Source organism: Pristiophorus japonicus, chromosome 12 (genome assembly GCF_044704955.1).
Source record: "Pristiophorus japonicus isolate sPriJap1 chromosome 12, sPriJap1.hap1, whole genome shotgun sequence".
Classification (NCBI taxonomy): Eukaryota; Metazoa; Chordata; class Chondrichthyes; family Pristiophoridae; genus Pristiophorus; species Pristiophorus japonicus.
Window position 1 is genome coordinate 112,578,219 of NC_091988.1, and position 20,478 is coordinate 112,598,696.

General features: G+C 45.7%; 1 protein-coding gene across 3 annotated transcripts in view; it reads right to left on the bottom strand.

The window, feature by feature from the left end:
• The window catches only part of mst1 (macrophage stimulating 1), a 127,267-nt gene that overhangs the window by 68,287 nt on the left and 38,502 nt on the right, over positions 1–20,478 (bottom strand). For all 3 annotated transcript variants that reach the window (XM_070895862.1, XM_070895861.1, XM_070895863.1), the window contains exons 3-5: positions 15,306–15,438; positions 8,176–8,288; positions 5,791–5,905 (exon numbers count right to left, since the gene is read on the bottom strand). In XM_070895862.1, the coding sequence (XP_070751963.1) occupies positions 5,791–5,905; positions 8,176–8,288; positions 15,306–15,438 (361 nt within the window). The remainder of the gene's footprint in view (positions 1–5,790; positions 5,906–8,175; positions 8,289–15,305; positions 15,439–20,478) is intronic.

Sequence of the window (20,478 nt, forward strand, 5' to 3'; positions counted from 1 at the left end):
AGGATTGTACCATTTAGTTTATATTGCCTCTCCTCATTCTTCCTGCCAAAATTTATCGTTTTGTGCTTTTCTACATTAAATTAAATCTGCCATGTGTCCGCCCATTCCACCAGCCTGTCTATATCCTCTTGAAGCCTATCACTGTCCTCCTCACTGTTCACTATACTTCCAAGTTTTGTGTCATCTGCAAATTTTGAAATATTGCCCTGTACACCCACATCCAAGTCATTAATATATATCAAGAAAAGCAGTGGGTCTAGTACCGACCCCTGGGGAACACCACTGTATACCTGCCTCCAGTCCAAAAAACAACCGTTCACCACTACTCTCTGTTTCCTGTCACTGAGCCAATTCCGTATCCATGCTGCCACTCTCCGCTATGCCGATGATTATGTCATTCTGCTCCTGAGTTGAACGTCTCAGTTCAACTCCAGTCTTGAGCGAGCGTTCTGAGTCTATTATGACTGGGGGCTGGGTAGCTGATCTGGTGGGAGTGGCAATGACCATGTCAGGAATTGAAAGTCCAGATTCAGTGATGACAGCACAGTCCTCTGATGACTGAGGGTAGGGTTGGTTGGTCACTGATTGTGTCTTCCTCAGACTGTTCCGCTGTTCCGGTTCATCCGTGTGCCGCAGCTTTATCTGATCAACATGTTTTCTGCATGTTTGCTCTTTCTTAAGCTGTTACCCTCCTTGGCAGTAACAGTACTGGCGATCCACTTGGGACCTTGACCATAATTTAGTACATACACAGGAGCGTTAACAGAAATACAGAAATGTCACGTGGCACGGCAGCGCGATCATGATACCACTGCTGACTTTGACGTCTGTATTCAACATGATCATTCAAGTCAGGGTGGACAAGACAGACCTCTCTTCATCAATAATTCAGCAGGGGGGACCCTGGTAAGCGTGTGGGGTCTTGTCCTGTAACTAAGCAATATGCGGGACAAGCGAGTCTGCAGTGAACCTTGAGTAACATGTTTCATACTCTGCTTGATGGTTTGATCAGCATGCTCTGCTTGACCATTAGATGTGGGTTTGAATGGTGCTGACCTCACATGTTTGGTACCATTGAGTTTCATGAACTCTTGAAACTCCGGACTAGTGAAGCAAGGTCCGTTATTGCTTACAATGATGTCGGGCAGACCATGAGTGGCAAAACATGACACGAAGGCTCTCAATGGTAGCTGTGGATGTACTGGATGACATGATTATACACTCTATCCACATGGAATATGCATCCACCACAATTAAGAACATCTTTCCCAGGAAGGAACCTGCGATATGGATCCTGGACCATGGTTTGGATGGCCACGACCACAGACTCAGCGGCGATTCTGCTGGTGCTTTACTTAGCTGCATGCAAGTGTTGCACTGATGCACACATGATTCCAGATCAGAATCAATTCCAGGCCACCATACATGAGACCTGGCAATGGCTTTCATCATGACAATTCCGGGATGAGTACAAATTTCTCTCTGCCTTTCTTAGGCATAACAACATGATTACCCCACAGTAAACAATCTGACTGAATGGATAGTTCGTCTTTGCGACGGTTGTAAGGTTTGGTCTCATCCCCCATTTGCTTGGGTATGGCAGACCAATCACCACGTAAGGACACAATGTTTCACAACTGATAATATCGGGTCCTGGCTAGGCCAGGTCTTAACTTGTTGAGCCGTGACAGGGGTTCTTTCATTTTCAAAAGTTTCCGTGACCAACAGTAGGTCTGCAGGTTGTGACATCTCCACCTCCGGTGTGGGCAATGGCAGATGGCTCAGTGCATCAGCACAATGCTCGGTGCCAGGTCTATGACGAATGACATAATCATAGGCAGATAATGTCAGCACCCACCTCTGGATGCGGGGCGATGCATTGGTATTGATACCTTTGTTTTCCAAAAACAATGAAATGAGTGGCTTGTGATCTGTTTCCAGTTCAAACCGAAGACCAAACAGGTACTGGTGCATCTTTTTAACCCCATACACACAATGCTTCTTTTTCTACCATGCTGTAGGCTCTTTCCACGTTTGACTAACTTTTAGAAGCATACGCAACAGGTTATAGTTTACCCGACTCATTAGCTTGTTGGAGCACGCAACTAACTCCACATGACGAAGCGTCACAGGCCAATACTAGGCGCTTACATGGATCATAATGTATCAGCAGCTTGTTAGAGCAAAGCAGATTAGTAGCTTTCTCAAAAGCTCTGTCTTGAGACGCACCCCAAACCCAGTTGTCGCCTTTTCTTAGCAGCATGTGCAGTGGCTCTAATAAAGTGCTCAATCTAGGTAGGAAATTCCCGAAGTAGTTGAGTAGACCAAGGAACGAACGAGCTCCATCACATTCTGAGGCTTGGGTGCATTTTTGATGGCCTTGGTTTTCGAGTCCGTAGGCCTGATGTCGTCAGCAGCAATTTTCCTCCCCAGGAATTCGACTTCCGGTGCCATGAAGACGCACTTCGAACTTTTCAGTCTGAGTCCCACTTTGTCCAGACGATGTAGAACCTCTTCCAGGTTGTTCAGATGTTCGGCGGTGTCACGACCTCTGACTAGTATGTCATCTTGGAACACGACGGTTCTCGGGATTGACTTCAGTAGACTCTCCGTGGTCCCCTGAAATATGGCTGCAGCCGAGCGAATTCCGAAAGAACACCTGTTGTCGATAAATAGTCCTTTATGAGTGTTGATGCACATAAGTTTCTTCGATGTCTCGACCAGCTCCTGTATCACGTAGGCTGACGTCAGATCCAGTTTAGTGAACGACTTCCCCTCGGCTAGCGTTGCAAACAGGTCATCAGCCTTCAGTAACGGGTATTGATCCTGTTTCGATCCTCGATTGATCATAACCTTGTAGTCTCCACAAATCCTGACAGTGCCATCATTCTTCAACACAGGAACAATGGGGCTGGCCCATTCGTTAAATTCGACCGGTGATATGACCCCCTTCACGCTGGAGTCTGTCCACTTCGATATCGACCTTCTCCCTCATCATGTACGGAACCGCCCGAGCTTTACGACGGACGGATCTTGCATCCGCATCCACATGGATCTGCACCTTGGCTCCCGTGAGTTTGCCGATGCCTGATTCAAACAGCGAGGGGAACTTTCTCAGCACTTGAGCACATGGAGTATCATCCGACGACCACAACGCTTTGCTATTGTTCCAATTCCATTTCATTTTTTCAAGCCAATTCCTGCCGAACATCGTTGGACCATTGCCTGGAACAATCCGTAACGGCAAATCATGAACCGCACCATCATACGACACCCTGACTACTGCACTGTCAATCACCGTTATGAGTTCTTTCGTGTACATACTTGGCATTGACTGGACTCAGCTTGGGCCTCACAGCCTTAGTATCCCACAGCTTGTTGAATGTTCTCTGGCTCGATATTGATTGACTCGCACCCGTGCCCAATTCCATCGGTATCGGCACACCGTTAAGTTTCACATTAATCATTATCGGTTGTCTCTTTGTTAGGAATGAATACAGTCCATACACTTCCTCCTCTGGTATCTCGGATTGCATATCCGGATCCGCACTATACTGGTCATCATCCTCCACGTGGTGTGTCGCAGCTCACTTGCTCAGTTGTGGACACATGTGCTGGAGATGCCCCCGTCTCAAACAGTCTTTACAAATGTACTGTTTAAACCGACATGAGGCCAATGATTGCCCCCACAACGGCAACATGGTGAAATCAGATTCATTCCCGTTGGCGGACTTTGAGCAGCCACAGGTTTCACATACGCAGTCAAGTAGGCCCTGCCATATGCAGTTCTGCCAAACGACGATACAATCTTGTTTACAGTACTTGCCAAGTTCCGATTTTCCGATGATATCTGCTTTAAGTGTTTGTCCGTCGCCTGGGCAATCGTGATGGCCTTGCTCAAGTCCAGCATTTCCACCGCCAGTAGCTTACGCAGAATCATCTCGTGGTTGATGACGATTACAAAGAAGTCCTGCAGCATGTCTCCCAATGCATTTTCAAACTTACACGGTCCAGCTAGACATCTTAGGTCAGCAACAAATTCCAACACAACCTGGCCCTCAGAACGAACGTGCTTGTAGAATCGATATTGTGAGATGATGATGCCTTCTTCTGGTCACGTACCAGAGCACACAATTCCTCATAATCCTTGTCGATTGGACTTCCAGGCGAGAGAAGATTCTTTATGAGTCCATAGATTTTCGGACCGCAAGCCGTAAGGAAGACCGCCCTGCGCCTAACTGCATCAGTGGGTTCCTCCATTTTGTTTGCCACGAAGCACCGGTCCAGGCGAAATCTGTCCAGTCCTCGCCCTCCATGAATCTCTCCAGAATTCCAATTGTGCTTATTTTTGCATGCGAAGGTTCTTAAGTTACCTCGTTGCCAAATGTTAAGTATGTAATAACTTGATAGACTGAATTCTGTAAACTAACACAGGTACAAACCTGGCTCTGCACAAACGTGCGTATAGCCCAATGGCCTCCGATAGTCGCACCACCTGATGGCTAGTAACCCCAAGCATACATACATGACAAGTACGTCCGCAATTTCCTCCTTAATTTCCCTCAGCATCCTAGAATGCATCCCATCCGGTACTGGTGACTTATCAGCCAGCCTTTCTAGTACCTCCTCATCAATTTTTATCTCATCCAATATCTCCAATACCTCCTCTTTCACTATGACTGTGGCAGCATCTTCTTCCTTGGTGAAGACAGATGCAAAGTGCTCATTTAGTACCTCTGCCTCCATGCGTAGGTTTCCTTCTTGGTCCCTAATGAGCCCACCCCTCCTCTTACTACCCGTTTTTTATTTATATGCCTACAGATGACTTTTGAATTCCTTTTTATGTTAGCTGTCAATCTATTCTCATACTCTCTCTCTTTGTCCCCTCTTATTTTCTTTTTCACTTCCCCTCTGAACCTTCTATATTCAGCCTGATTCTCACTTGTATTCTCATTCTGACATCTGTCATATGCGCTCTTTTTCTGCTTCATCATATTCTCTATCTTGTTCATCATCCAGAAAGCTCTGGCTTTAGTTGCCCTACCTTTCTTCCTCGTGGGAATGTACCTAGGTCGGGGCAAGGTAGCGGGGCTGTCCATGGCCTGCCACCTCGGTGTCCTCTATATACGTTCGATGGGTGGCCAAGGAGAGGAAAATGGCCTGCCCAGAGACCCCTGCAGTCCAGAGGACCTGCACGAGTTCAGGCGCCAGGCCAAAGGTGAAGAAGGCAAGTCTTCAAATCTTTGTTACATCCCATCCCTAGCCACCTGTACAATTTAAAGGCCTCAGGACTTTAGGGTGAGCAGCAGCTAGAAGGCTACAATGCCAAGGGCAGGCATCACTCCCTCCACAGTACCCGGGCGCAAGGCCTATTCAGGCACCTGAAACATGCAGATATGGTGAAGCAACAAACATATGTGCACCTACCATCTCCCGGGAATAGGTCTTGAGCAATCACTGGAGCCCATACGGAAAGATACACCTTAATTAGCCCACCCCTTCTGATAAATCAACCCTTTCACCACATGCCTCAATCCCAGGAAGATCTCCTGAGCCCTTTGTACTTGCCCTTGCCATGCCCTTCTCTGATAACCTGGGTGAAAAAGGTTTCTACTGAACTTCTCTCTGCACGATGCCCCGGACCCACCGTCTTTATTGGGACTGGTTAATAGAGCTCAATGTTTTCCAACACCAAACCATTAGTATCACTGTGCACCTGATAACCATTACTGAAGTGGGAAAGCAGGAACGGAAGGTAACGGTCGGAGAGCTCCCGACAAGCACCTCTACCTGTGCTCATGAGGCAAATTAGAACTCCATTGCTGGCAAGTCCTCTCACTCCTGGTTTTGGCGACACTTCCCCTGTATGTGACTCCATTGTTCACAATGCAATCTCGTATATAACCTGCAAACACAATGTGGGATAACATCAGAGGGCAGAAAAACACGCAGGCCTGTGTGAAGTAAACACACTGGTTAGCTGCAAGCAGGAGTGCTGCTCTCCAAGATAAGTACTGATCATTATTAGATTAGAAACAGCCACTATAATGGAATGCCAGTCTCGTGTGCATTATATTAAAGAGGAAGGGCCTGAGGAAGGGTCACTTTTTGATCAACAAACTCCCGAATGTCTACATGAGCACTATATATATCAATGTGGTACTGCTCAAAATTGGTCAGGGAATGCAGTGTTTTGGTACTGGCGACCTTATACCCAAGGAGGGTTTCAGTTGCAGGTCTGCTCAGACGACCCATCCATGAGGGTCCTGACGTTCCAGGTCCTGAACTTCATGTTAAAGGAGTGGAATATGCCTGTGCCTGAGTTCTTTTAACGTGGGGTAGCCGTTGCACACCGTTGCAAGGTCTTGGTCCAGTGGCAAGGGGGTCCGAGACAACTAGAGACCAGGCAGTGCTATATGGGCCTAGTGCCTACGGCGAGATGCGGGCCGTAAGCTCGGTGCTGACTAGCACCCTTCAGTGAGATGGTAGATGATCCAATGGGAGGTAGTGCAACCATGCCACAGCAACACTTCTAATTGGAAGCCTAAACGGGTATTACTCCACTGGCCAAAGGTGATGTGTGCACCATCTCTCACACTGATATCTGGTATCATCCTTGCAAGTCTTTTTTGCACCCTCTCCAATGCCTCTATATCCTTTTTATAATTACTGAGACCAGAACTATGCACAGTCCTCCAAGTGTGGTCTAGCCAAGGTTCTATACAAGTTTAATAAACTTCCCTGCTTTTCAATTCTGTCCCTCTAGAAATAAACACCAGTATTTAGTTTGCTTTTGTTATGGTCTTATTAACCTGCGCACTACTTTTAGTGATGTGTGTATCTGTACCTCTGGATCCATTTGCTCCTCTACCCCATTTAGACACACTATCCAAGCAGTATGTGGCCTCCTTATTTTTTCTACCAAAATAGACAAACTCACACTTATCTATATTGAAATTCATTTGCCATTTAATCGCCCGTTTTTGAAGTTTATTCACCTGCATCGCTACTTTCAGTGATTCGCGCAGCTGTACTCCCAGATCCCTCTGTTCCTCCACCCCATATGGCACGGCCAAGGGTGCCATCAGCCGGTCCAGGCAGCGGGCGGTCGAGGGGGTCGTTCAACCTGACTGCCTGCCTCTCTTCCGCTCTTACATCCGGTCCAGGGTGTCCTTGGAGATGGAGCACGCGGTGTCCACCGGTACGCTCGCGGCCTTCCGCGAGAGGTGGGCACCGGAGGGACCAGCAACCGAATTTTAATTTGATTTTACGTTTTAAAGTTTAATTTGTTTTCATTGCCGGTGCTTTTAGTGTCCCCCTCCCCTTTTATAGGGGGCACTGGAAAAATTTGATTTTAGCGCCCCAAAAAAAAAAAAAAAAACCAAAAAAAAAAGGGGCCTTGAAAATGTCTGCTGTGTCACCCAGGTCGGGTGGCATGGTTTTAATGTTTTATGTTTTTGCAGGTTAACTCAAAAGAGTTTCCTCCACCCCATTCAGACACATTATCCAAGCAGTATGCAGCCTCCTTATTCTTCCTACCAAAATTGACAACCTCACACTTATCTGTACTGAACCTCATTTAGCAATTACACACACATTCTGCAAGTTTATTATGTTTTCCTGTATTTTGTGCAGTCCTCCTCTGTATTAACTGCACCGCCAATTTGTTATCATTCGCAAATTTTGAAATTGTACTTCTGATTCCCAAGTGTAAATAATTTATGTAAATGGTAAACAGTGGTCCCAGCACTGATCCCTGTGGAACAGCACTTCCCACCGTTTGCCAATCATAGTAACTACCTTTAACCCCTACTCTCTGATTTCTGATTTGCTTGTAAGCTTGCTATTTATGCTGCTACTTGTCCTCTGACTCCACATGTTCTGACCTTAATCATAAGTCTACTATGCAGTACCTTATCGAAGACCAATTAAAAAATCCAAATATATTACATCAACTACATTACCCTTGTTTACCCTTACTGATATACACAGAGAGGTATAATGGAGGGTGTGACCGGGCATAGTGATGTGCGCATGCTCCCTCTTGTCTCTCACGCTCCTACCCCTCCCCGCGTTTGCTAAGTTGACAGCACTGCAATCCTCAGATTTTCTAGAAATGAAAGGATGGTTTTCATAAGCAGTCGAGCTGTGGGCAGTGTCCAGAGGGAGACGTACCTTTCTTTTCGTACAGATCGATGTGATTGTGCCTGTTCCGCACTGCGTCTGATACCTGACTGGTCCGGTATAGCATCTGGCATTGCTTGCTCTGCAGGTTGTAATTGAAAGTTCTAAATCAGGAAGAGATAGAAGTTCAAGGTTGTGCTTCCACCCTCAAAAGAGGCTCCTACCACACAGCTCAGTATTTACTGCTGTTCCTAGATTTTTATTTTATTTTTGAAAACGGTTTACTATGAGGTTAAATTACACAGAGAATGAGTACATAGCCTCGGGCTCCATTCCTGCAGTGCTTTCCACTTTACTGAAGCTGGAGTCGGACACATCGCAAAGCCATCATTCAATGAAAATCCTTAAATTAACCCAAAGATATTTCTTTCTCATTCATTTTACTTAAAAGTTTTGTCTCCCTTTCTCCTGCAGTTACACAGGACTGGGAGCCTTTCACGACCACCGGATGTCTCATATCACTTTAGAAACATAGAAAATAGGTGCAGGAGTAGGCCATTCGGCCCTTTGAGCCTGCACCACCATTCAATAAGATCATGGCTGATCATTCCTTCAGTACCCCTTTCCTGCTTTCTCTCCATACTCCTTGATCCCCTTAGCCGTAAGGGCCATATCTAATTCCCTCTTGAATATATCCAATGAACTGGCATCAACAATTCTCTGTGGCAGAGAATTCCACAGGTTAATGAAGTACTTTTGGAATGTAGTCACTGTTGCAATGTGGGAAACACGGCAGCCAATTTGCGCACAGCAAGCTCCCACAAACAGCAATGTGATAATGACCAGATAATAAGTTTTCGTTATGTTGATTGTGAGATAAATACTGGCCAGGACACCGGGGATAATTCCCCTGCTCTTCTTCAAAATGGTGCCATGGGATCTTTTACGTCTACCTGAGAGAGCAGATGGGGCCTCGGTTTAACGTCTAAAGACAGCACCTCCGACAGTGCAGCACTCCCTCAGCCTAGATGTATGTGCCCAAGTCCCCAGTGGGACTTGAACCCAGAACTTCTGATTCAGAGGCAAGTGTGCTATCCACTGAGCCACAGCTGACACTAAAAGATAGATCAGTGTAATTTTCTAAATAGTAAGAAGCCAGGAACTGTGGATGAGCAGAGAGATTTAGGGGTCCAGATACAGATATCACTAAAAGCTAGTGGATTGATATGAAAAATTAAAAAAGGCTTGTGGAATATTTGCCTTTATCTCAAGGGGGCTGGACTACAAAGGGGTGGACGTTATGCTACAGTTATATAAAACTCTGGTTAGACCTCATTTAGAGTACTGCATTCAGTTTTGGGCACCGCACCACAGGAAGGATGGAGGTGGAGCAGCTCAGATTCATCAGAATGATACCAGGGCTAAAAGGGTTAAATTATGAGACCAAGTTGCATAGACTCAGCTTGGATTCCCGTGAATATAGAAGATTAATGGGTGATCTAATTGAGGTATTTAAGATGATTAAAGGATTTGATAGGGTAGGGAGAAACGATTTCCTCTGGTGGGGGAGTCAAGAACAATCTTAGAATAAGGGGCCGCCCATTTAAAACTGAGATGAGGAGAAATTTCTTCTCTCTGAGGGTTGTAAATCTGTGGAATTCGCTGCCTCAGAGAGCTGTGGAAGCCGGGACATTGAATAAATTTAAGACAGAGATAGACAGTTTCTTAACCGATAAGGGAATAAAGGGTTATGGGGAGCGGGCAGGGAAATGGACTTGACTCCATGATTGGATCAGCCATGATTGTATTAAATGGCAGAGCAGGCTCGACGGTCCATATGGCCTACTCCTGCTCCTAGTTCTTATGCTCATAACCTTAATGTTAGATCTAGGCCGTTTAGGGGTGAGGTCAGGATGCATTTTGTCACACAAAGGGTAGTGGAAATCTGGAAAACTCTTCCCTCTAAAAGCTGTTGAGGAGAAACTGAAATCGATAGATTTTTGCTGGTCAAGGGTAATAAAGGTTATGGAACCAAGGCAGATAAATGGATTTAAGATACAGATCAGCCATGATCTAATTAAATTGGCTGAATGAGCTCGAGGGGCTGAATGGCCTACTTCTGTTCCTATGTTCCTACGCTCTGTTATGACCCACAGCTGGGGGCACAGACAGGGTGTAATGTAGTGGTGAGTGGCAGTTCTCCAACAGTCTTAGGAGCCAGCATCCGTAGCACCTTTAGGAAATTAGTGGGAGACCCATTAGTGCAGTCAATAGAGATAGAAATGCCATTTCCTGACATGTGACACCAAGTGCAACCTATGGCGAAGATACATGGCATCCACAGTTGCTAGGGACGGACAGATTGGGTGAAAGCGCATGGCAAGGTCACTGAATGGAAAGATGTATTCTTCGGCCACCTCCACTTTTGTTAATTTTTTTTTCTACTGGCCTCTTGTAAGTTATTTATTTTTTCTCCCAGAAACATTACCGGCATCAATGGGTTTCCCAATGGGAATCTTCTGAGCTGAAGTATTGGGAAGACGAGGATACCAGGCAGTCTGTGCCCTCCCATTGGCTCCCACATCTCCTGAGGTACGTGAGATTACCTCATAGAAACATAGAAACATAGAAAATAGGTGCAGGAGTAGGCCATTCGGCCCTTCTAGCCCGCACTGCCATTCAATGAGTTCATGGCTGACCATGCAACTTCAGTACCCCATTCCTTTTTCTCACCATACCCCTTGATCCCCCTAGTAGTAAGGACTACATCTAACTCCTTTTTGAATATATTTAATGAATTGGCCTCAACAACTTTCTGTGGCAGAGAATTCCACAGGTTCACCACTCTCTGGGTGAAGAAGTTTCTCCTCATCTCGGTCCTAAATGGCTTACCCCTTATTCTTAGACTGTGACCCCTGGTTCTGGACTTCCCCAACATTGGGAACATTCTTCCTGCATCTAACCTGTCTAAACCCATCAGAATTTTAAACGTTTCTATGAGGTCCCCTCTCATTCTTCTGAACTCCAGTGAATACAAGCCCAGTTGATCCAGTCTTTCTTGATAGGTCAGTCCCGCTATCCCGGGAATCAGTCTGGTGAACCTTCGCTGCACTCCCTCAATAGCAAGAATGTCCTTCCTCAGGTTAGGACACCAAAACTGTACACAATACTCCAGGTGTGGCCTCACCAAGGCCCTGTACAACTGTAACAACACCTCCCTGCCCCTGGACTCAAATCCACTCGCTATGAAGGCCAACATGTCATTTGCTTTCTTAACCGCCTGCTGTACCTGCATGCCAACCTTCAATGACCGATATACCATGACACCCAGGTCTCGTTGCACCTCCCCTTTTTCTAATCTATCGCCATTCAGATAATAGTCTGTCTCTCTGTTTTTAACCACCAAAGTAGATAACCTCACATTTATCCACATTATACTTCATCTGCCATGCATTTGCCCACTCACCTAACCTATCCAAGTCGCTCTGCAGCCTCATAGCATCCTCCTCGCAGCTCACACTGCCACCCAACTTAGTGTCATCCACAAATTTGGAGATACTACATTTAATCCCCTCGTCTAAATCATTAATGTACAGTATAAACAGCTGGGGCCCCAGCACAGAACCTTGCAGTACCCCACTAGTCACCGCCTGCCATTCTGAAAAGTACCCATTTACTCCTACTCTTTGCTTCCTGTCTGACAACCAGTTCTCAATCCATGTCAGCACACTACCCCCAATCCCATGTGCTTTAACTTTGCACATTAATCTCTTGTGTGGGGCCTTGTCAAAAGCCTTCTGAAAGTCCAAATATACCACATCAACTGGTTCTCCCTTGTCCACTCTACTGGAAACATCCTCAAAAAATTCCAGAAGATTTGTCAAGCATGATTTCCCTTTCACAAATCCATGCTGACTTGGACCTATCATGTCACCTCTTTCCAAATGTCGGCTGATCCCTAAGGAAGCTGTACCAGCAAATCCCTGATCACTAAAACATCAACTTGCATTTTTATAGCACTTTTAACATAATAAAAATCCCAAGTTGCTTCAAAGATTCATCATCATTATCTTCATAGGCATGCCCTCGGAATCGAGGAAGACTTGCTTCTGCTCTTAACATGAGTTCTTAGGTGGCTGTACAGTCCAATATGAGAACCACAGTTTCTGTCTAAGTTCCCAGACAACTATGGCGGTGCGGCGTCCCGGTTTGTCGCTGTTGGAATTGTCCATGAGGGTCCTGACGTTCCAGGTCCCGAACTTCATGTTAACAGAGTGTAAGATGCCTGTGCGTGAGTTCTTTTAACATGGGGTGGTCGTTGCACACCGGTTACCACACGAGCTTAGCTGAGCAAGGTCTTGATCCAGTGGCTAGGAGGTCCAAGACGACTGGAGATCAGGCACTGCTATATGGGTCTAGTTGCCACGGCGAGATGTTGGCCACTGGCTCGGCGCTGAGTAGCGCCCTTGATGATAGGTGGTCTGTGGCTCAGAATCATATAGCGCAGATGGAGGCCATCCGGCCCATCGTGTCTGTGCCGGCTCATTGAAAGAGCTATCGAATTAGTCCCATTCCGCAGCTCTTTCCCCATAGCCTTGAAATTTCTCCTTTACAAGTAAATATCCAATTCCCTTGTGGAAGTTACTACTGAATCTACTTCTACACAGGAATGTAATCAGGTCAAGAAATTGACACCAATCCACACAAGGAGATATTAGGCCAGATGACCAAAAGCTTGGTCAAAGAGGTATGTTTGAAGGAGGGTCTTAAAGTAGGACAGAGAGAGAGAAGGGGGAGAAACAGAGAAGTCTAGGGAGGAAATTCCAAAACTTAGGGGCTTGGTAGCTGAATGCACGGCTGCTAATGGTGGCGTAAAAGGGGGGATGGACAAGAGGCCAAAGTTTGAGGAGTGGTGAGTTCTCGAAGGGTTGTAGGGATGGAGGAGATTACAGAGATAAGGAGGGGCGACGCTATGGATAGATATGAAAACAAGGATGTGAACTTTAAATTTGAGGCGTTGCTGGACCGGGAGCCAATGTAGGTCAGCGAGCACAGGGTGATGGGTAAACGGAACATGCGAGTTAGGACACGGGCAGCAGAGCTCATGTTTATGGAAGGTGGAAGATGGGAAGCCTGTGCAATTGATCGAAGGGCTTTGGCCCCATTTTCAAAAGTTTCTCATTTTTAAAATATTTTCAACCAGCAAAACAGAAGGTACTGGCCACACAACATTCATAAGAACATAAGAAATAGGAGCAATTCAGCCCCTCGAGTTTGTTCCGCCATTCAATAAGATCTTCTACCTTCGACCTTAACTCCACTTTCCTGTACTATCTCCATATCCTTTGAATCCCTTAATATCCAAAAATCTATCGATCTCTGTCTGTCTTAAATTTATTCAATGACTGAGCCTCCACAGCCTTCTTGGGTAGAGAATTCCAAACATTCACCACCCTCTGAGTGAAGAAATTTCTCCTCATCTCAATCCTAAATGGCTGACCCCTTATTCTGAGACTGGTTCTACACTCCCCAGCCAGGGGGAACATCCTCCCTGCATCTACCGTGGCCAGCTCTGTAAGAATTTCATATGTTTCAATGAGATCATCTTTCATTCTTCTAAATTCTAGGGAATATAGGCCTAGTCTACTCAATCTCTCCTCATAGGACAATCCCCCCCATCCTCTGAGACCTCTTGAGGCCTGCCACAGCCCAACTCCACCTGCTGTCCAGACAAACTTCAATCAATGACCCCCGGGACTGGAAAATCAGTCGAGGTCAGGGGTCATAAGAACATAAGAAATAGGAGCAGGAGTAGGCCATACGGCCTTCGAGCCTGCCCCGCCATTCAATAAGATCATGGCTGATCCGATCATGGACTCGGCTCCTCTTCCCCGCCCGCCTCCCATAACTCCTTATCGCTCAAGAAACTGTCTATTTCTGTCTTAAATTTATTCAATGTCCCAGCTTCCCGAGGCAGCGAATTCCACAGATTTACATCCCTCTGAGAAAATAAATTTCTTCTCATCTCAGTTTTAAATGGGCGGCCCCTTATTCTAAGATCATGCCCTCTAGTTCTAGTCTCCCCCATCAGTGGAAACATCCTCTCTGCATCCACCTTGTCAAGCCCCCTCATAATCTTATACATTTCAATAAGATCACCTCCCATTCTTCTGAATTCCAATGAGTAGAGGCCCAACTTATTCAACCTTTCCTCATAAGTCAACCCCCTCATCTCCAGAATCAACCTAGTGAACCTTTTCTGAACTGCCTCCAAAGCAAGTATATCCTTTCGTAAATATGGAAACCAAAACTGCACGCAGTATTCCAGGTGTGGCCTCGCCAATACCTTGTATAGTTGTAGCAAGACTTCCTTGCTTTTATATTCCATCCCCTTTGCAATAAAGAGCCAAGATACCATTGGCCTTCCTGATCACTTGCTGTACCTGCATACTATCCTTTTGTGTTTCATGCACAAGTACCCCCAGGTCCCGCTGTACTGCAGCACCTTGCAATCTTTCTCCATTTAAATAATAACTTGCTCTTTGATTTTTTTCTGCCAAAGTGAATAACCTCATACTTTCCAACATTATACTCCATTTGCCAAATTTTTGCCCACTCACTTCGCCTATGTCCTTTTACAGATGTTTTGTGTCCTCCTCACACATTGCTTTTCCTCCCATCTTTGTATCGTCAGCAAACTTGGCTACATTACACTCAGTCCCTTCTTCCAAGTCTTTAATGTAGATTGTAAATAGTTGGGGACTCATCACTGATCCCTGCGGCACTCCACTAGTTACTGGTTGCCAACCAGAGAATGAACCATTTATCCCGACTCTCTGTTTTCTGTTCATTAGCCAATCCTCTATGCTTGCTAATATATTACCCTCAACCCCGTGAACTTTTATCTTGTGCAGTAACCTTTTATGTGGCACCTTGTCAAATGCTTTATGGAAGTCCAAATACACCACATCCACTGGTTCCCCTTCATCCACCCTGTTCGTTACATACTCAATGAACTCCAGCATGTTTCTGTGGCAGGCAGAACTCACCTAATGTCAAAGCTAAACCCCAATTCCCCAACAGTGAAAAACCCAGTTCTATCTTCAAAAATCCCACCTTTACTGAGGCGCACTGGTAAGGTAAATAATTCTAAGAGGGTGCATTTTCACGGAGGACTCTACCTGCACTGGTAATTCATGGTACACCGGCTGGCACACTGCTCTTCTGATGCAGGCTCCTCTGGTGGCCAATAAGATCCATGCTGGAGCTGCACTCCTTTGGAACGGTGGTAATCATTAAGAGGGCTCCGCTGTCCTGAAAAAGAAGAACGTTACGTTACACTTTAACTCTATCGGGACAAGGAGGGCTCCATGTGATCACCTGCCCATCGAAGGCTGAAGGGGCAATGAAATATCACTGCTCCAAACTGGAATGGCCTTCACCTCAGATCACAGGCAATGCAGATATCGGGATCAATAATAAGCCATGGGTACTGGAGCTGTCAATTAGTAAATTATAAATGTAATCATGTACGAATCATTCAAAAATGAGGGACAGGAAAAGACCATCTCCCCATGACCATGACTTGATAGACTATGACGAGATGTTTCACCTTGTCCTGGCCAATACTTATTTCTCAATCAACATAACAAAACAGATTATCTGGTCATTATCACATTGCTGTTTGTGGGAGCTTGCTGTGCGCATATTGGCTGCCGCATTTCCCACACTACAATAGTGACTACACTCCAAAAGTACTTCACTGGCTGTAAAGCACTTTGAGATGTCCGGTGGTCAAGAAAGGTACTATATAAATGCAAGTCTTTTATTTCTTGTCCAGAACAGTAGAGCCTGAAGACAGGGCCTGCGTTTGAAGGGGGGTAAATTCAAAACTAATCTGCAGAAACGATATTTCAGTGAGCTCGCAGTAAATCTATAGAACAGGCTCTGTAGGGCAATGGTGGAAGCAGTTAGTATTGATTCATTCAAGTGCAAATGAGATAGATGTCTTCTGGAAAATAACATTTTTGGATAAAGTATAGGAGTAATTTGAGACATGACATGTGATAAGTGTAGCATGCTTGGGAGAAACGGGTGATTTTGGATCTATGGTGCCCAAAGCACTCCACCGCAGGGGTTTTCCTGGTGCCATGTCTGAGGCTTTTGTAGATTAATTGATAGCGAATGATTACTGTGATTAACCAACAATTCTATTATCATTGTATCATGGGAATACCAGGATGGTTGAAGGTGAACTAGATGGGCCTCAGTCGTTTTTTGTCTAGCAATTCCTGTGTTGCACCCCCTCCCACGCAAGAGAAAAAAAACAAAGGCAATTTAGGAAAGAACTCTGGAAGATGCCTCTCCAACCCCCGACGGCGATGAAACAGGTTCCAGAAGACACAGCCTCCGATACCCACCTATCTTCGCAGGAACTCCTCCAGCTCCATTCTGAATGCTTGCGGCGAATCTGCACCCACAGCACGTGTCAGCAACTTGTACCAAAGGCTGGCGACTCTGTGAAAAGAAGTGCCCCCTGACGTCTAACCTAATTCTATGTAACTTACATTCATGTCCCCTAGTCCTCCCTGGCCTATCTAACTCAAGTGGCCTATCTACATGGATTGAGTCTAAATCTTTTGTCCTCAATTAAATTTCCTTGAAGTCCATGTGCTGAATTTTTTGGTCTCCTCCTCTCCCTTTTTTGCCCTGGGTCAGTGGCAATGGCAGCGGTGAGATGTTTTGGCTGGGTGGTCAGCCTCCAGCGCCCCACAGCGATCCTCGGGTCCGGTTTAGCAGCACTGCGCGCAAGAGCTGCGCCCGGTGTGCAACACCCCTGGTTGCGACACCAGCGCAAGTTTGGACTATTGCCCGACCTATATGCCCCGAAGCGCGCAGCACACTGAGCGCCTGGGAAATCAGGCACTCCAACCATCCCAACAGCGAAGAGGTAGGTCATGGACTCCTAAGGTAAGTGTGATTGTTTTTCTTTTTAATTTTTTTTGCAATTTGTGTTGTGGTGGCGTCGGCAATGTTTTGGGATTGTTTTTGTGGGGTATTTGTTAGGGTCCACCCCCCCGCCTCCCCCAGGCGTCTCTCGGAGCGCTCCTGGCCCGGCTCTTTAGCTCGGGAGTTTCAAGTGCACAAGAGAGGTGTACAATATCTCCCTTAGCGCTGCGGCCCCTGACTCAGGGTCCAGCTGCCCAAACTTACCTACTGAGGAGCAAACTGTTCCCGGGCGCTAACTTTCCTGCCCCGCCGCCATTATCGCCCCAAAAACATCGAAGCCAAAATCCAGCCCTACGTTTTTCTGGAGTAAATGTCCACAGCTTAAGCCTGTCATGGCAACTGAGAACCTTTAAAGTAGATATCAATCTAGTGGCCCCCTTCTGAACCATTTCCAGGGCCATTACCCTGGATGGGACCATTTCCATGGTCATTACCCTGGATGGGACTATTTCCATGGTCATTACCCTGGATGGGACCATTTCCATGGTCATTACCCTGGATGGGACCAAAATGGGACAGTGTTCTAGGTGAGGCCTTACCGAGGTATTTTACAGTCAGAGAACAGTACTTCTTGATATGTATTTAATCATCCTGGTAATACATCCTACCATCCTGTTTGCTTTTGCAATATCCTCATGGCATTGGTCATGGACCTTCAATGACTGATACACTCTTAATAACCAGGTCTTTCACACATTCAGCAGCCTTGGGCACACAACCTTGCAGTGGGTATGTATGCTTGGAGTTGCCCCTGCCCAAGTGCATCACACTACATTTACCTATCTATATTAATAGATAGTGAGGTTGCAATCCCTGAAGCCCATTAATTAAGCAGCAGCTCCATGTTATTACACAGTAATTGAGCCTTACCCCAATGAATAAATAACGCTGTAGGCAACCCCGATAATTCAGCTGGTTCCAACATTCAATAGCTAAGGCATACAGGTAGGTCCCAGGTTCAACCCCTGATTGATGTTAACTAATTTCAGCCATGGTTGTGAAATGGGACCTGTGTCCCTGCATTGGGAGGAGAGCCTGGGTTCCCATACCTAATCACTGTCCAGTAACCACTGCTTAAAGTGCATGTGTGATTGTCGGGTGAGATCAGAATCGAGCTTGTTTGTGATGCTCCCCTCTCTCGTGGTTGAGTAACCTGTCAGCATTTACTGTCTCAGCTCGTCATTTGGGTAAGATACCACAGGGCACCCAACACCTGTGAAACTGTACCCAAGCAAGGACTCGTGGCCTGGAGCACTTGTGCCCAGATACATCTGTAATCTGGGCACAAACCAATTGCCTGCCTTGAAAGATGGTGGAATTTTGTAAGTAAGTGAGTTATGCATCTAACTACAATATGCCCAAGTCCCCTCAATCTTTTCTATCTATCCTTCGAACCCTGTGTCTGAACGAATCTCCGCCCACAAAACTAGCCATATCCCCGATTCAAATCCAAGTTTCCTCCAATTGTGCTTGCTCGGGGTGGTGGAGTGGGGAGGGGGTTCTCTCAATATTGTGACCAGATTTTCAAGCGCAGGAGGAAACAATATGTTTTCTGTTCTTTTAGTTAAAATGTTTTATATTAAAAGCATCCTCACCGAGACCTGCTCTGTATTTTCAGTATCTTTTAATGCATTTAATGGCATAAGTGTATGTAGAGGGATGTGATCGGGGCCTAGGAGCGGCGAGAGTTCAAGGCCCAGAAGAGGCGAGAGCCCAGGGCAGCATGGGCCAGCCCCACTGCGATATGTGTGCGCACTAGGTCCGTGCAGCAGAACTGGTCTCCAGTCATCTTGGTTAATCCTTGCCACTGGACCAAGACCTAGCTCTGTCAAGCCCGTATGGTGGCTGGTGTGCAATGGCCACCCCATATTAAAAAAATCCATACACAAGCGTCTTCCACCCTTCAGCATGTAGTTCAGGATCTGGAATATTAGGTCCTTCATTGAAACACCTGTGAACTTTTTGACCTGGAAGCAAGTCATCCTCGCTTCGAGGGACTGCCTATGATGATGATGATGATGATATATGTCACATTAAAAACTGAAAGGCTTTTCTGATTGCAGGTTCGTAAAACTGCCGTGCCTGACGTGTATGAATGATGGTTAAATGAGTTGAAACTTTAATTTTAAGACTAAAAAGAAAAAGTATTCTGATGTGAGTTTGTCATTTTCCTGGGCACCGATTGTTTATGCTGATCTATGCCCTATTATGCATGTTTTAAGTTCGGGTGTATTCCATTGAGATTTGGAGGACACTTGGATGAAATTTGACATCAGCATATTGAAGGCAACATTGTGTGCATTTTCAGGTCTAACTTCCGGGTTCTGCCCAAGGAGGAAACTCCAAGCCAATGTCTTCAGGAGACGAAAGAGAAAATTTGTGAAGAAATCATCAGGAAAACTGGGGCCAATTTCCACATTGAGTAACTGAATAAACATCAACTCTAAATGGTTACACAGTGAATAATCCTCAAACAGCTGTCGAAACAATGGCCTAGAAATCCCGATCGAGATCTTCCCGCGAGCAAACGACTGAAAAAGAGAAAAAAGATGCGCACTTACCTGTTCCTGCTGGGCCCGCTCGAGATCCCGGTCCTGAGGCCTGCACTCCCTGCAAGTCACAGCGCGTGCACGGCGGGATGTCCGTAAGCTGGAGCTGGAGTCACATGGCTCTGGGCAGCCATTCAAGGTACAGTATTTTCTCATTCATAATAATGGGAACTCCATAAGTTGGAGTTCCCATTATTATGAATGAGAAATCCCCAAAACACTAATAAAAAATAGAAAATATACACTACATATTTAAGATTCATTTAAAGTGAAGTTATTAATGTCTTATATAAAAAAAAATATTTATCCGATTTAAAAAAAAAAAATTTTAATCATGGTTTTAAATAAACTTACCATAGTAGGCAGGGTTTTTAACAATGAAATGTGTTTGGTAAATTTTATTTTGTTATGGTTTTGTATGTTTTAAAACTCTTATGCCTGTAAAAGTAGGCTATGCGCCTACTTGCGTTTTGAGGACATTTGCTGGGCAAGATATGGGTAAATCATGCATTCTTCACCAAGAAATGTCCCCCTCGCTCCCGAGTTGCGGATGATCTGTCAAGCTCCCAGCTTGACAGATTGGAAAAGCTGGTTTTCAGCGCAAGCGCATTGTGCTTTGAAAACCAGCTTTTCCAATGCCTTCCCAGGTCCATAGACACTCCGTACGGGCCCGGGAGGCCGGGATTTCTGCCTCAATAACTCTGTATGGCTAATGAGTAATCTTAACCCTACTGAAATAGAGAAGGTCCATACTTTTACACAGTGAGTAACCCTTACCTTGCTGAATTAGCAGGAG